The sequence below is a fragment of the Pantherophis guttatus genome, chromosome 1, assembly GCF_059756535.1.
Source record: "Pantherophis guttatus breed Tessera chromosome 1, ASM5975653v1, whole genome shotgun sequence".
Taxonomy (NCBI): domain Eukaryota; kingdom Metazoa; phylum Chordata; class Lepidosauria; order Squamata; family Colubridae; genus Pantherophis; species Pantherophis guttatus.
Genome location: NC_142063.1, coordinates 286,269,951 through 286,286,617, shown reverse-complemented (window position 1 = coordinate 286,286,617; position 16,667 = coordinate 286,269,951). Strand labels below are relative to the sequence as shown.

Genomic DNA, 16,667 nt, shown 5'->3' with positions numbered 1-16,667 from the left:
GACAAACCTCTAGCAACAAGAAAGACCTTATTAAACAGCCCTATTTCTTTAAGTCAACTTTTCTTGCTTAGCTGTCTTTTAAATAAGGCCTCCCTGAAGAAATGCGGTCTCTTTGTATTACCTTCTGAAACGCCCAGCTGTTATATTAGTTCTGCCCAGAAAACACTACAGTATTTTGATCCTTAGGAACTTACTTTTCCTTTACTCGTTTCATTTTTCTCTGAATCATCGCAGCTGCTGTGTGTTCCGAGGAGGACACCATCTGCATTTCTTCCTGCAGAGTGTGAATCTTAGCAGCCCATGCTCCAGCTTTGTTCTTCAAGGTGCCAATTTTTTGCAGATCTTTCTGGAGGTCATCAAGGTTCTTTGTTGCTCTTGGCTCAGAGAGCAAGCCTGCCACAGTTTCTAGCCAACACTCAGCTGCTTCTAGCTCCCCAACCAGCTGCAAAGCCTGCAAAGAGAAAGGAATAACATACATGATCTACATTTAGCCTATGATATATAGCACCCAAGTAGTCTTCTTTGGAGGAGAAAATACTTCACACAAATCCCCGGAGACAACTTTCTAACAGTAGGAAAAATTGTGTAGGAACACTCCACCAAAAAAAAAGCAAATCCAGATGCTTGTAAAAAAATTTCAGAGCAAATGAAGCGCTTGGAGAGAGAACAAAAATGGAAGTTATCTTGGGACTAGAACTTGCAATGAGTAAGATGCAAGTTTTAGAAGGGACTTGTTTTCTTAATTCCTGTTTCCCATTCCACCAGAGCTCATCTGGTAGCATTTGTCCCAATTTAACATGGTACATTCCCCTGCTTCCATTTCCACATCCAGGATTGCAGGGGAAACATACACAATACTCGCTGAACTATTGCAAATGAGAAAGGAAGAATAAAATATTGCTTCCAGGGATGGCTACTACTCACTGTGTCAATTTCCTGTAATGCCTTGCCATTTTCCTGATGCCTTTTTTTTAATTCAGCCCATAATTCTCCTAGTTCCTCAAGGGCATCTTCCATTTCTGGACTCCACCTATGATCAGTATGTAGCAACTGCTGTATTTCCTAAGTAGTGCAAAATATATACATTCTTAATATGGACTAAAATAAAATCTGCCATTTGCTTTATGTCATATCACTTACTCATTGATTTTATTCTCTAGAATATCACCAATGCTCTTGAAGGTCTCAAATAAAGACCTTTCATTTCCTAATCCTTTAAGTAGGAGATGCAATGGTTTTAACCTAAGATCTTTCGGAATGCAATACCTCTGCCTCTTTGACTTCCTCTTCAGGCAGAGCCTGAATAGAGTACATTATTATTCACAAAGATCTGCTTATCAGGGAATGTAGATTTAATAGCTATAAGCTGATGGAAGGTTGTAAACAGAGGTAAAGCTGAAAGCTGATGCAATGGGAATGAAGCAGCAGGGTTACTGCCACTTTAAGAAGCTGGGTAAGAAGCTGCCTATATAAGGGAAGCCATTAGAGGACGTTTCCTTCTCCTCATATTCTCTCTCGTTGTGTCTCTCAGTGTGTCAGTAGCTGTATGATAAGATATTTACCACATATAAGTCTGTAAACATTCAGCTGTATATAAACCAGGCTCTGTGTGCTGTGTTTTGCTCCCGGGTTTATCTCATAATACTAGTTATGCTGTCTAAACTCTGACACTGCTTTTCTCTAGTATTAATTGGCTGAGCATCAACTCCTTTTTATGTTGTTTTCCCTTTTATTTAACTAAAAGAATTCTGGAAAGAAAAGGTGATAATATGAGAAAGTTAGCTGCAGATGGGGAAAGTCCAAATGTCTAAGTTCCCTCTGTATTTTATTTAATTTTATTTATTAGATTTGTTAAGACTACCCAACTCCAAGGTTCTAATAGTCTTTGAGCTTCTTACTCTATGCAGTGGGAACTAATCAGTGTTTAAAAACTACAGACTGCAAACTGTTCTGAGTAAAACTTTCTGGAAAATGATATATAATCAGAAATGATCACATCTACTTTGATATTGACAGAGATTTTGCTCATAGAACAGGCAAGTGGTAAAGAGGCAGCACAGTTCTGAAAAAGTTAGGACTGGTTGGACCACTTGAAGATAACTAGCCTGAGAGCAGGATTATCCTTTAATGTTAGCAAGATTATAGCTTCTCTTCTATTTATTTTATGTATGCATTTATTAATCAAACTTATATAGCTACCCTACTTCTCTAGAGGAGACTCTGGGTAGTGCACAACAATAAAGATCTTTTATTGAAATTTATTGACTGTATAAAGGGACGTGGTGGCTCAGTGGCTAAGACTCTGAGCTTGTCAATCGAAAAGTCGGCAGTTCAGCGGTACAAATTCCTAGTGCCGTGTAACAGGGTGAGCTCCCATTACTTGTCCCAGCTTCTGCCAACCTAGCAGTTCGAAAGCATGTAAAAAATGCAAGTAGAAAAATAGGGACCACCTTTGGTGGGAAGGTAACAGTGTTCCGTGCGCCTTTGGCATTTAGTCATGCCGGCCACATGACCACGGAGACATCTTTGGACAGCGCTGGCTCTTCGGCTTTGAAACGGAGATGAGCCCCCTAGAGTTGGGAACAACTAGCACATATGTGCGAGGGGAACCTTTACCTTTACCTTATTGGCTGTACTCAAGATTGAATGAGGAGCCATCCATAGGTTCAGAAGGAACATTCTGCTGCCCCTGTTCTCACATTTTCTAACATCCATTCCCTAAGGCAGATGACTTACTCTGCCTAATAGTACTTCACATTTCTGAAGCTCACATTTTTAAAGTTTCTTGCAGAAAAAATATCTTCCTGGAAATATCCCAAAGGTGTTTCCCCCGCCCCGCCAAAGCCAACTGTTTTTTTTCCCTTGAAGATATTTCACTTCTCATCCAAGAAGCTTCTTCAGTTCTGACTTCTTCAATCAGAACTGAAGAAACTTTTTGGATGAGAAGTGAAACGCCTTCAAAGAAAAACCAAGAACGTTCAGTTGCCTTTTGAAAAAGCACTTTTGGGACAACCAGGACCTGGATGACTGAGAACCTCCATGGACTTCCTGGAAATGCAAAAATCTAGGGGAGCAAGGAAAAATTTAAAAAGAACATTCTCCCTTGTTTGTTTTATTTGAATAGCAATAGCTTTGCGGAATTGATTTTCCCTGTTTATATTCCCGATATTCTACCACCTCATCCTGCTGCATGTGTAGACCAGATCTGCTACTCATGCCAGGGTTCTCCGTCCAAGTGGCAACTAACCAGCAGCCTAAGGAAAGCAAGCATTATTGCTACAATAAGGGAATCCATGTGGGCTGCAATATGAAAAGGCTTTGGAAAATCTATGAAACTTCTATAGAGACATTACCCGATCAGCATCCTGGCAGATGTCCTGAAGGTGTGCCTCTTGTTGAGGCAGATCCTTTAAAGACTTTGGCTGTCTGAGAAACTTCCTCCTCCTGCAGGAGATGGAGAAGTAGGCTGAGGTCATGCATTCCAATTCATCCGTTGATTACTGCCATATCAAGTGCACATGTGTGAAACAGCCATTATACATTAAACCCACAGACAAAGAAGAGTGTGTATTCATTTTATTCACAAGCACTTTGAACTGCAACACATTTTAATGGAGGCTATTAATATTTTAAGTGCCAGGCAAACACAGGGATAAGATTGCCACGCTGCCAAATAGCATCATTCATAGACCAATGAAGTTATCCATGAGTTAAGAGAACTCCAACATTACAAAACAGAAACCAACTTCCCCAAACCCCAGAATATTCTCAGTGGCCGTATAATATCGAACAACTCTTGAGAGAACTTAAAACAGAAAACCAAAGGGAATGGAATGGAGCTCCATGGACCTATACAGAAGTCTTCTGTACTGCAATTTGCCCACCACGTTTGATCTAAAATGCATGACAATACAGCTTTTCCATGAAGCTCACAGAATAAACCTGTAAAAAATATTTCCCCGGTCCATTCTATATATAAGGAACCATTCTTCAGTAGGTGTAATAGAAAGCATGGATGACCTTGGAGAAATGGGGGAAGATATGTGGCCTAGCTGGCTGAGGAACTCTGGGAGTTGAATCCACAAGTCTTAAAGTTGCCAAGGTTGGAGACCCCTGGCCTAGGAGACAACCTAGACAAGAGGAACAGAAGCCCCCAGGGACTTTAAGACAGAGGAAGAAACTTAGGAAGGACCCTTCCTAATGGGTCAAGCATTTAAAAGTGGCAATAGGAAGTTTGTACTTTCAGACTTTCAGGATAAGTCAGCTTTCCTGGGTAAACCAGACAGGAAACATGACAAGATGAACTAATTTTTAAAGATGAACTAATTTTCCTTTATTGTAAGGCTACTTTAAACAAATCTTGCAACAGAAGTTTCTCATCACCACATTTAATTGCTTGATCCATTAGGGCGGGTCCTTCCTAAATTTCTTTCTCTGACAGTTAAATCACTGGGGGCTCTTCTCTGATTGTTTCCTAGGTAGCATCTCTTCCATTTTTTTCCCCTCAAGGTCATCCACACATTCCATTAGAGAGCTGTGAAAAAACTTTTTTGCTAAACTATAAAGCAGATCAAAACAAATTCCCTGCCTGGATATTCCCACAGCTCCATTTTTCACAATTTCCCATTTTCCAGAACACTTTCCCTAGGGCAGCACTGTGTATGCCAATACCTCCTGCTATCACCGTTGATGGCTTCTCTTCCTAAGAAATCTGAGTTGTTCTCTTGGCTTCTTACACCTTGTACTGTGATTTCTGGAGTGTTCTTTTGCACCTAGGAAAATATGTCCAATGATTAGAGAGTTACTAAATAGATTGTCATTGGCCCTATGATAATGGCAGGGGTGGGATTCAGCCAGTTTGGACGGGTTCGAAGCAGATTAATTTTAATCTGGTTCAGCGAACCGGTTGTTCCAAGGACTGGCTGACCCCGCCCACCCTGCCCAGCCCCTCCCAGGAGTCTCCACGTGGCCCATTTTGGATGCCAGATAAGTGCAGGGCATGCGCAGAGGCTCTGTGAGGGTGAAAAATGGGCCTACCAAAAGTCCGGAAACAGACCTGTTTCCAGCCTCCGGAGGGCCTCCGGAGGGCCTCCGGAGCCCAGGGAAGGCTGTTTTCACCCTCCTGGAGGCTCTAGTATAGCCTCCGGAGCCTGGGGAGGGTGAAAAATGGGCCTACCTGAAGTACCGGAAGTCCAGAAACAGGCCCATTTCCAGCCTCCAGAGGGCGCGCGAAGAGAACCAGTTGTTACAACCCGTGAATCCCACCACTGGATAATGGAATCCTTTTCTGGCAACTGCCTTTAACCCAAGCGTGCTATCATTTTTCAGAAGTTCATGTCAATTATTTTGTAGCATGGTTAGGTTGCACTCACTCAAGAAGCAAGAATGGGAGAAGATAACAAACCTCTCCTGTTTTTTATTCTCAAGTCTCCTTCCTTCCTTTATTATCCAAAAACTTATTGTGCCAGAGTTTAATTTAACTAAAAATCCCAAAATGCCATATTTGTTATGTAGGACTAGTAAAGGACCATCACTTAATAACGGATCATAGTCTTCTCTACTCTTTCACCCCAAAACCATTCAAGGAGATACTTTTCACCTACATTCTCAGAAAGAAATAATCCTAACTCTGTCCCACAAATGTATGAACAGAAAGTTGCGGCAAGAGGGCCTCTTTAACCCGTAGTAGTTTAATCACAGGCTTAAGCCAACAAAGTGAAGATCAATGTGTTCATCTGGAATCAATATCAAAGATTCAACTGTGATCACAGATTCATGGGTTTAGTAGAGTATTAATTATGATTTCTGTGATGTAACTAGATGTGGAGCAAAGGAAATTTTATTAAGTTCATTTTTTATATGGATGTGGCCCTAAATGCAACACTTACCTCCCGTAGTTTTTCTTCTGGATCATTTTCTGGACTCTTTGTAGTTGTAGTCAGTACCGGATTAGGACTTGAATCTATAAATTCCTTTGTTAAAGCCAATTTTGGGGGATTATCACTCCTAAAACGTGGGAAAGTAGAAAAATTGAGCAAATAAAAATAAAAGAAAATGATTCCAATAAGAATGGGGAAAGGAGAGGCAGAAAGCCAACATGAAAATCACTACAGAATAAATCTAGCCCTGTCTCAGAGCAATCTTAGCTCTGTTCATTACAGCTGCATTATTTAAATCATTTTATGCTTTTTTTGAGGGGGATGTAAAATTATAGGCTCCCACAGGTGGAAATTTAAAGATTAATAAAATGAGTTCCTGCCCTCAGACTTGCAGGCAAGAAAAAATATTTTGGAGGCTGAAAGTAAAACAAACGAATACCCTGTTTCCCCCCAAATAAGATATCCCCTGATAATAAGCCCAATCGAGCTTTTGAGCGCATGGCAGTAAGGCCAAGCACTTATTTCAGGGTTCAAATAAATATAAGACAGGGTCTTATTTTCGGGGAAACACGGTATAAGGATTGGTGACGGTAGAGGTTCGTTCTCTGGGCTTGTGGTTTGGTTTCTGAAAGTTTTGTTACCAGGCTAGGTAACATCCTCAGTGGTATAAGTAACATCCTACACCCAAGCTACAGATACCACTGCATCAGGACTAGTTTTTAAGGAAGAAGAACTCTTAGAATTTAAGAGACCTTAAAACATATTCTCCAAAGTGTTGTCCTCTAGATATATGAAACTATCCATCCAGAATAGTCATTTAAATTGATTCTGGATTAAAGTTTATATATCACATACCAAGCCATCTCCTTTTACCTTTTACCCATAAACTCCTTGGGGCTCCTTTTATTCCACTTTTCTCTGCACTTAGTCCAGGTTTGCTCAGCCACAGGAACTTTAAGGTGTGTACACATCAACTGCTAGAATTCTCCAGTCAGCATGCTGGCTAGGGAATTCTGGGAGTTGAAGTTCGTGCATCTTAAAATTGTTGAGGTTGAGAAACTGGTTTACCTACTTAAATCTTTTACTTAAAAAGGTGATGCTTTGTGCAAAGCCTGAACAAACTGGAATGATTGCTAAACTCTTAATTTTGCTTTGTGGCTGAAGCAGAGACCATGATAGTTCCTGGGTCTTTGTGAACTTTTGCTGAATGCCTTCTTCAGTCACTCACACCAAAAAAGATAGGATGTGCTGATGGTAATTCTAGTTTTTAAAAAAAAAAAAAGAATATCAATTTCAAAATTAGATGCTTCATAAATAAAGTACTTAACTAAAACTATGAAAGGAGTTACAGATCAAATATTCAGCAAATACCTCAACAGTTGCTGTAAGCGGGCCCAGCTCTCCTTGATATCTTGGTGTTTGAGGGATACTTGTGCTGCCAGACTGGGGTGAAGACTTATAAGCTGTGACATGGTCACATCTAGCATCTAAAGGTATGGAAAAGGTACAGCGTGAATAATTGGGAGTGGTAATTGGCCATCTGCCATTGGCTGGGCCCGTGCAATCTGACCCACCAAACCAAAGACATCAGACTTGGCATATGCTTTGTGGCCAGCAAGTGCTTGCCAAGCTCTGTTTTTCAGTTACGGGCTACAGAAAGCTCTATTGAGCTCTTCATGAGCCAAATACAGCTTGATGAGTCACATTGTGCACATCTAACTTATAACATCTCCAAAGAAATGTTTTGAATGAGCTCTTCAGATGCAAATGCATATCAACAAGGACATTTTTTTTTTAAAGGAGCTAGGGCTTCTGCTGAAAAGTTAGCTTCCTAACTTTTTAACACTGTATAACCACTAGTATAATGGACCACTGACTCTGGATATAGTTCAGGAGCTGAAGTGCAGAACCAAAATCAGAACCTAGCATGGTTAGGGATTTGGGGATTGAATTTGACAGATCTGGAAGTGGCCAGATTGGAGAAAATAGGTCAAAACTGAGAAAGAGGGACAGAGAGACAGTTCTAAGCAACAGTGATATAATGCTAAATTCTATCAGAAGCGTTTAAAGGAACTTGGTGTTTCACTTAAAGAAAAAAAAGGTAAGGAGAGACATGATAGCAATCTTCCAATACATGAATGGATGTCACAGTAGAGAGGGCGTAGATTTATTCTCTTTAGCACCTGAGGCAATATAAGAAACAACTGTTGGAAATCCAAATTTGAATTAAAGGAGATTTCCTAACTATGTAAGCTACTCAGCAATGGAACAGCCTTCCTCCTTAAGTTGTGAGTGCTCTATCACTGGAGGTTTTCAATAAAAGACTGGACAGCCATTTGTCCAGAATGGTATGAGGATTCCTGTACTTGACAGGAGGTAGGAGATCTCTTCTATCCCTATTAATGCTATGAAGGATTTATGATGTCTTTGATTATCTATGGAACCAATTACAAAGGAAGATGGTGGATTCTTATTCACTGGATACATTCAAGGAGAAGCTGGATAGAAATCTGTTGGGAGTACTTTAACTTGGATTCTTGTACTGAGTAGCAGGTTTGATCTAATGTTCTTAAATGGGTCCTCTATGATCTAAAAATATCGTTCTTTCTCAGCTTAAGTATTCCAGATAATAATTCTATTACTTACCATGACCTGGCTTGCAATATCCCGGATATCCATGTCTGGACTTGACTCAGATTCATTCTGTTTTCTTTCTCCATAAAGATGCCTCAACTGTAACAGAAAGGATAGACTTTAAACCTAGAGAGACAGCTAGCAATCTAATATCCACTACCCACTTCTCAAAATATATGAACCCATGCTCAAAATAGCTATTTATGTTACTTCATAAAAACCAATAACCTTAATTTTTTAAAAAATTTAAATTCTTAAAGTTTGAATTTTTGTATGATCCAAGCCAAGATTTCTGAGCTTCTAAATCTAACTGGGTGAATAACATCAATTATAAATCTTCACGTTGTAAAGTTAGAAATTGTACAGCAGCTTTACCCAACCTTGCTAGAAGCTGAAATACAGGACATCTGTTAAGGAAGGCAAAAATTACAGCATCAAACCATTCCTTATTACACTACTCTTTATAAAGTAAGATAGTATAGCTAGAACTGTATGCTGTGAAATATTTCAGGGAAAGGAGCAGTATTCCTTCTTGGCTACAGGGTTGACTATCCAATCTTGCCACAATCAGCTTGCTGGATATAGGATAACTGAAGTCTGGATTAAACTGCACATAATCGAGGGGCTTGGATAAAAGTGATGCATCCTGCTGAACCAAATACATGCTTCTAGGTAATTCAATGACCCAGATCTATTTTTATGGTGCAGCTGCCTGGAATGTCATCTCATCCCTTAGTACCTTTGCATGGATGACTGAAAGGAGCACATCTGCTTGCTGGAGGAAAGAAGCTGCTTCTAGTGCCTGCTGCAGGGTTTCATGATGTTCCTTTAATGTCCTCTGGAGCTGAAGCCACCTGAAAAGACAGAAGGAGGACAGGTAAACAGTTTGGCTCTCTCTCTCCTTCTTGAAAAAGCTGCCTTGATTATTGAATTTTAATAGAAAGCTATCAAGCATGGAAACTTAAGAGAAATGCAATCAGATTATACTCTAGCTTGTCTCTGCACCAGTACATCCTGTCTATCAGCTGCTGCCTGGGCTTACATTTTATTCAGGTACTTGCGACGCGCCATGATACTTCTGCTTTCACTCTTCCCTTGTTTCTCAAGCTTCTGAGCCAGGCTATTCAATTCCTCATGCACAGCTTGGAATTGCAGCTCCTCCTAAGTTGAGCGTAGGGGAAAAGCAGAAGAGAGGAGACAATAAAGTAATGTAAACTTAGTTTTCATTAAAATCTCTCTCTCTCTTTGCTCCAATAGAAATTAAACTGGCAACAAGTACAGTGCAGAGAATAGCCGGTTTATGTGTGCATATTGAGATGTGCTGTTACTATTCACATTCAGTGGATGTCTGAAGAACCTCCTAGTCCAGGAACAGATAGATATGTGCAAAGGTCCTCCTGGCCACCTCCTGCTCTTCTAGCAGGAGTTGCATGTCCAGAAAATTCCCGTATTGCATACCAGTCCTGAATGGGAAGTGCTACTCCATCCAGGACTAAAGATGGAAAATTTCCAGGATCAAGAACCCAAACACCCACAGCCACACATTCTTCCTTAGATGAAGCATGAGTCTATTCATCGCCATCTGAATCCTCACAGCCTCTGGACTTTAGCATAAGATATTGGTGACATCATTTGGGCAGTTTGTGGTCAAGATGTGCAACTGGATATCAACTAGTAACCCTATGTAGATTTTAAGGACAAGAGTTGAAAATATTGAGCCTTGAGACACCACATAAGTGAGGAACCTCAGGCTTAAACTCTTCCTTCCAGTAATTGGAACCACCCAGAAAGGAGAAAACTACCACAACACAGTTTTCTCTAACCTCCTTGGGTGATCCAAAAGAATACCATGATCTGATACTGAAAACCACTCAAAGGTCAAGCAGAACCAGAGCCACCACTGCCTGACTCTACCAGAGGTCATCAACAAGTGTAAGCAATGTTGCCGTAGTATTATGCTCCTGTCTGAAACCCAACTGAAAAAGGTCCAGATAACCCTTCTCTACAGCCTACTGAAGCCACAGTCCAAACAACTTCTCAACAAATTTTCCTAAAAAAAAAAAAGTTGGACATTGGACAAAAATTATCCAGGGCTCTTGGGTCAAGCAATGATACACCACTACTTCCTTCAAGATAGAAGAACCACTCCTTCCCTCATGGAAATTGACATTCCTGCATAGATTCAACCACATAACCACTTAAGCCTTTACAAACCAAGGAGGGCATAAATCTAATAAACTAGTGGCAAAGTTTGCAATCCAAAGAACCCTCTTTACTTCCTTGGGAATGAAACTCTTCCCAGCTAACCTGCAAAACAATGGTTTGAGTTCCTTAAGAGAACTTGCTCAGTCTGAGTCCAATATTGAGGAGATCTGCAGAGCTCTTCTAAAACAGAACATTTTTGCAAATACATCAGACACAGAAAATAAAATGAAAGAAGAAACATCCTTCAAATGCCATTCACTACACAAATTCCCATAAAGAATGTCAGGAAGATTACCTGCTTTAAGTCAAGGATCTGCCGGGTAATTTGTACCTTATCTGCCTTCTCTTGCAGTAAAATAGCTAGCAAAGGCTTCTCTTCCTAGAGAGGAAAAGATTATTAAAATATGAGACATTCTGGAAAACACAGTGACCATAATATTTACAGGAAATTTTAAAACATGGAAATATTTCTTCAGAATACACACAGAAATTGTGTTTGTAAATGTGCATACCAGAGAAACTTGAATATTAAGATCTGTGTAAATTATGCAAAATTAAATAAGGTTGCTAATATTTATAATGGGGTAGGATTTTCTTCATTCTTTTCAGGTTTAGGAAAGAAACTTGAGAAATTTTTAAACTTATGCCAAGAAATGGAATATAAGTGAAGGACAGAAGTTATGGATACTGAAATTAAAATGTCTACTAGAATTAAAAGAAAAAAAACCTTTGAAGACTGAAGGGCACTGTAGATAAACTTTGACCACCATAAGGTTCTCCTGGCTTTCTCCCTGTTTTGAGCTTTAAAGAGAAATGCCCAGGGTGAAATGGATCGCCTGATCTGGTAGCGATGGCGGCAGGTGGTTCGGAGAACCGGTAGCAAAAATCCCTGCCTCCCCACCATGCCCAGCTGAGCCGCATGATCATCAGAGGCTTTTTTTTTTTACTTTTAAAAGCATTTTTTCTACAACCTCTTCCGATGAAAAAATGCTTTTAAAAGTAAAAAAAAATAGCCCCTGATTATCGCACGGTTCAGCTGGGATCATCAGAGGCTTTTCAAAACATTTTTTTCTGCAACCTCTTGGCCAAAGAGGTGGTTTAAAAAATGCTTTGGAAAGTCTCTGACAATCCTAGCTGAGTTCCTGATCGGCAGAGAGGCTTTTCAAAGCATTAGAAAAAATGCTTTGAAAAGTTAAAAAGAAAAAAAAGTTGGCCACGCCCACCCAGTCACATTAACTCCCCCCACCAAGCCACGCCCACAGAATCGGTAGTTACAAATTTTACATTTCACCCCTGGAAATGCCCCAAACTTTTCCTTTATGTAAAACCTTAAAAACACTTTAATTAAAGGTAACAGTTCGGGTTTACTACTGGAACTGAAATCCACCACGTCTGAGTAACACTAGCCTGAGGAAGGGGGGGGGCGAAGGGGGGTAGAAATATTTTCTCTATCTCAAATTAGATTATTGATGAAAATGTATCCACTTAAAAAAGAAATCAGAGTAAATCATTTCTTAAATGTGACAACCCTGAAGTCCCTTAAATATTTGAACCAATGAACTTATAGACAAAAAGTGAATAGGCCTCAGCTCTCTATTTGAAATTTCTGGAGATGCCTCCAGACTAAGCAGAAATAAAATTTTGGGGGTCTTTTTTCTTAGGTAGGGCTTCTCCACCCCCCAAAAAAGACTATTTTTGCCATTTTGGAGGGTCTTAAAGGGCAAAATGCATATTTAGGCCTCTGTAAGGCTTGAGCAGTTACTTCAATCCTAACCACCACAAAATAAAGTTTGAAAAGAAGTTTTCAGTGCTGCCCACTCCAGAGAGATTATCACTGGACACATCCATCCTTACTCAAAAAGGTTGCCCACTTCCATCACAGAGAATGATGATGATGCAGAAAAAAATAATAATGGCTCATACTTCCACCACCATAACAAAATTCACATCTCTGAAAAGAAACTGTATCTGGGACTCATTTTTTGGCCTTGTTCCAGAGGTGGTATTCAGCAGGTTCTGACCAGTTCTAGAGAACCGGTAGTGGAAATTTGGAGTAGTTTGGAGGACTGGTAAATCCACCTCTGACTGGCCCCGCCCCATCTATTTTCTGCCTCCTGAGTCCCAGCTGACTGGGAGGAAATAGGGATTTTGCAGAAACCTTCCCCTGGAGTGGGAGGGAATGGAGATTTTACAGTATCCTTCCCCTGGCACACCCACCAAGCCACGCCCACCAAGCCATGACACACCCACCAAGCCACGCCCACAGAACCGGTAGTAAAAAATTTTGAATCCCACCACTGCCTTGTTCCTACTTATCCTAAGTAATTACCTTCTGCCTGATCCAGGCTTCTAGTTGTTCAGCTTTCTGGTTGAAATCTTGTAGGTTCTTGAACCCAACTACTGTTTTAGTCTGATTTGTTGCCATGTGTTTCAGCAATTGCCATTGTTCTTGCAAGGTCTGAAGTCGTCTCTCTATCTCTGAGCTGGATTTTGGTTGGATCATCAGCTGTTCACCCATCTGCAGGAAAGATGGGGAAAATATATTAACAACGTTGAAACTACAACCATATTGTCTTGCAAATGCATTTGCCCAATGAAAAGAAGTATAGAAAATGAGGTTAGCAATCAAAAAATAAAATTTCCACAGCATATTCTATTTGGCCTAGATTGTCATTTTTTTAAAAAAAGTTTGATAATTAAGCCCTATGAGAAGTCAACTGGCAAGGTTGTTTTCAAATGTCAGTTATGAAAGTAGGTTGTTAATTGAATGTAGCAGATGAGGAACTTCTCACAAATTGAGGGTCAAAATTTACTAATTTGGGAGCAATGGGAAAGTATTACAAAAAAAGATTGTATGTACACTAGTATCTTAATAGACCTAAAAAAATAATCTAATGTGGATACTAAGACTCAGCTGAATCCTGTAACTGTTGAACCAATCAAGTGAGAATTGAATAGTATATAAAAGAGTGGCAACTGAGGAAACTCTCTATTACATGCAAAGATATTTCCAATTCCTGGAATATTAAGGTGGCACCAGTGTTGGGTTGCCCCTGGTTTGGACCGGTTCTATAGAACCGGTAGTAAAACTGGTGGGAGGCTCCACCCACCGACCCCGACGACATCAGGATGCTTCTGCGCGGCTCTGTTGCAAACTGGTAGTAAAGGTAAGTAGAACCCACCCCTGGGTAGCACGCAGAGGAAGGAACTCAGTAGGAAGGGAGTTTGGTTTGTGGACATACAAATATCTTACATGGCTAATTTGGCCTTGTTCCTGAGAAAATGGCACAGAAAAAGTTCTGATAAAGTAGTTGTGAGAAAGAGAAGGGAAGCCTGTTTGCTCGCACTACTTTTCTTGTCTGGAAGAAAATCTGCTTTAATAAAAACTTCTGTACAGTTCATCTTCATCTGATTTTAAATTAACCGTGGAATAGGTAAGAAGGAAACAATTAAGCATTAAAAACTTCAAATTGAGCTTGACTTGGTGATTTCATGGACATATCCATGTTGTTTTCTTGGCAACAATACTGTAGCAGTTTGCTGTTGCTTTCTTCCGGGACTTTATTCTTTACTTAGCTGGGAGGTATTTGGTGGAAAATTCCACAGAGGGAGAAAAAGTTGGCCTTTAAGCAGGGACTGGCACATTTCCAGCAGCCCACTATCTCACGAACATCTGCACTAGCTTTATTTGTAACAACATGCGATAGTTTTATTTTTGAATGCAATTATGAAATATTTATTCTTATGTCTATTAACATGCTACACCGAAGTAAAAGAATACACACTTTTGTTTCTTTTCCAGAAAAACATGAAAAAAGTTGATTAATATTTTAAACTGGTATTTTCTCCCCTCTCTGGATCTTGTAGATAGGAGGAGATTTAAGGCATTCTGAGCTACTGAAGAATAAATGCAGGTGTCTTTTTTTCATGCAGATGTAAAGTAAGAGGAAGTAGCCCACAGACCACATTTTACCTGGTTCAGTTTGATGATGGTATTCTCAAAATCCTTCATCTCTCTCTGTAATATTTGAGCTATCCGTTCCCATTCCTGAAATCTGCAACCATCCTTCAGGTCATGGAGTTTTCCTCGCATCCATTTTTCAGCCTGAAAGGGATGAAAAATAAACAGGTGGGGAAAAATATAGATGGTTTGCTATCCTTTGCTATAGTTCAAAAGTCAGCTCTTATGTGGGAAAAGACAAAGGATATAGGGCACTATGAATAAGATCTCTTCTAGTATCGCAATAAAGAACTCAAACAAGATTATGTACCCATGTTATTTATTCCAGTGGATGTTAAAAGTAAAGGTAAAGGTTCCCCTCGCAAATACATGCTAGTCGTTCCCGACTCTAGGGGGCAGTGCTCATCTCCGTTTCAAAGCCAAAGAGCTGCTGAATTGCCGACCTTTCCATCAACAAGCTCAGCGTCTTAGCCACTGAGACACTGTGTAACAGTAAATGTTACAGAACTATAATGTGGTAGCGAGGCTTCCAGCAAAACTTAAATGAAGTGGTCTGGATGGCTTTGTGCAGGCCTAGGTGTGCACATATGTCATCTCTCCTGCAGGAGTTGCATTGGTTGCTGATTTGCTTCTGCATCCTATCCATGGTGCTGGTTGTCACCCTTAAAGACCTACATGGCTTGGGACCAGGGTACTTACGAGACCGCCTTCTGCGACCAGTAGCCTCTCATCGACCAGTTCGCTCCCATAGAGAGGGGCTCCTCAGGGTGCCGTTGGCCAAACAATGTCGACTGGCGGCCCCCAGGGGGAGAGCCTTCTCTGTGGGGGCACCTGCCATCTGGAACGAGCTCCCCCCGGAGATACGGAGGATCCAAGACTTACGCATCTTCCGCCGCGCCCTAAAAACGTTTTTATTCCAACAGGCTGGTCTGGCCTAACTCTCCCTTTTAAATTGGCTTTTAAATTGGGTTTTAAATGTTTTTTAGATAAATTGGATGTTTTAATTTGTTTTTTGAGCCTAAATTGTTTAATCTGTTTTTAATAGTTTTTTAACTTTTGTATGTCTTTGTATTTTAATTTGGCTGTTCACCGCCCTGAGTCCTTCAGGAGTAGGGCGGTATACAAATATGATAAAATAAATAAATAAATAAAATAAATTTGAAGGACCATCTTCTCTTGATTACATCGACCCAATTTACCAGAGCAGGGAAGCAAGGAATGTTGTGGGTCCCCTCTCCTAAGGAGGTACATCTAGTGGGATCAAGAAGAAGAGCCTTCTTTGTGATGGCTCCCTCCCTTTGGAACATCATCCCGCAGAAATAAGATTTCTTCCCCCCCCCCCATCTGATCCTCTTTGGAAGGCCCTGAAGACCTGGTATTGCCAATGGGCCTGGGAACCCAGATGGCTTATTTGATTAACTGTTGTCACCAAGAGGGTGAGGGATTATTGCTTTTTATTGTTTTATATTAGGTTTTCTTATTTTTGTAAGCTGCCCGGAATCACAGAGAGAGAGTTGGGCAGCCGTATACATTTTCTTAAATAAATAAAACTTTCTAAGACAATGAAAATAACTATAACTGGACCAAACCAAAGATAACTGGAAAACCAAAGATTTACAGACGTATTGCAATGTTAAGACATGTGGACATTAATTCCCAGAATTCCTCAACCAACATGGGAATAAAACATGTCTTAAAGTTCCTGAGGTTGAGAAACACTGGATTAGGGGATGAGGCATAAGAGAGACTTGTGTTGCACAAGCATGCAGGTAATCTGAGTAATGCCTTTTGTTACTAAAAGATCTTTAGAAAAGCAATATTGTTCCGTAGTAAAAGATCATAGTATAAATCCTACCAACTCTAATTAAATAATCTGATTGCAAGCACTAGAGAAAAATGCTGCCTGATCCCAGAAAGCTGCTGCCAGAATGCAGACTAGGTGGATGATTACACAATCTAACTTGGAGGAAGATAATTTCCTATTTACA

The 16,667-nt window shown here is 40.3% G+C and overlaps 1 protein-coding gene across 9 annotated transcripts in view; it reads right to left on the bottom strand.

Moving 5' to 3' along the window:
* The window catches only part of LOC117671845 (uncharacterized), a 64,478-nt gene that overhangs the window by 29,711 nt on the left and 18,100 nt on the right, over window positions 1-16,667 (bottom strand). For 5 of the 9 annotated variants that reach the window (XM_087883078.1, XM_087883079.1, XM_034428068.2 and 2 more), the window contains 12 exons: window positions 14,692-14,823; window positions 13,048-13,236; window positions 11,014-11,097; window positions 9,556-9,674; window positions 9,253-9,367; window positions 8,526-8,612; window positions 7,251-7,366; window positions 5,889-6,006; window positions 4,672-4,772; window positions 3,354-3,444; window positions 925-1,062; window positions 195-451 (listed from right to left, as the gene is read on the bottom strand). In XM_087883078.1, the coding sequence (XP_087739204.1) occupies window positions 195-451; window positions 925-1,062; window positions 3,354-3,444; window positions 4,672-4,772; window positions 5,889-6,006; window positions 7,251-7,366; window positions 8,526-8,612; window positions 9,253-9,367; window positions 9,556-9,674; window positions 11,014-11,097; window positions 13,048-13,236; window positions 14,692-14,823 (1,547 nt within the window). The remainder of the gene's footprint in view (window positions 1-194; window positions 452-924; window positions 1,063-3,353; window positions 3,445-4,671; window positions 4,773-5,888; window positions 6,007-7,250; window positions 7,367-8,525; window positions 8,613-9,252; window positions 9,368-9,555; window positions 9,675-11,013; window positions 11,098-13,047; window positions 13,237-14,691; window positions 14,824-16,667) is intronic. The other 4 variants (XM_087883080.1, XM_034428070.2, XM_087883082.1 and 1 more) reach the window with 1 other exon arrangement.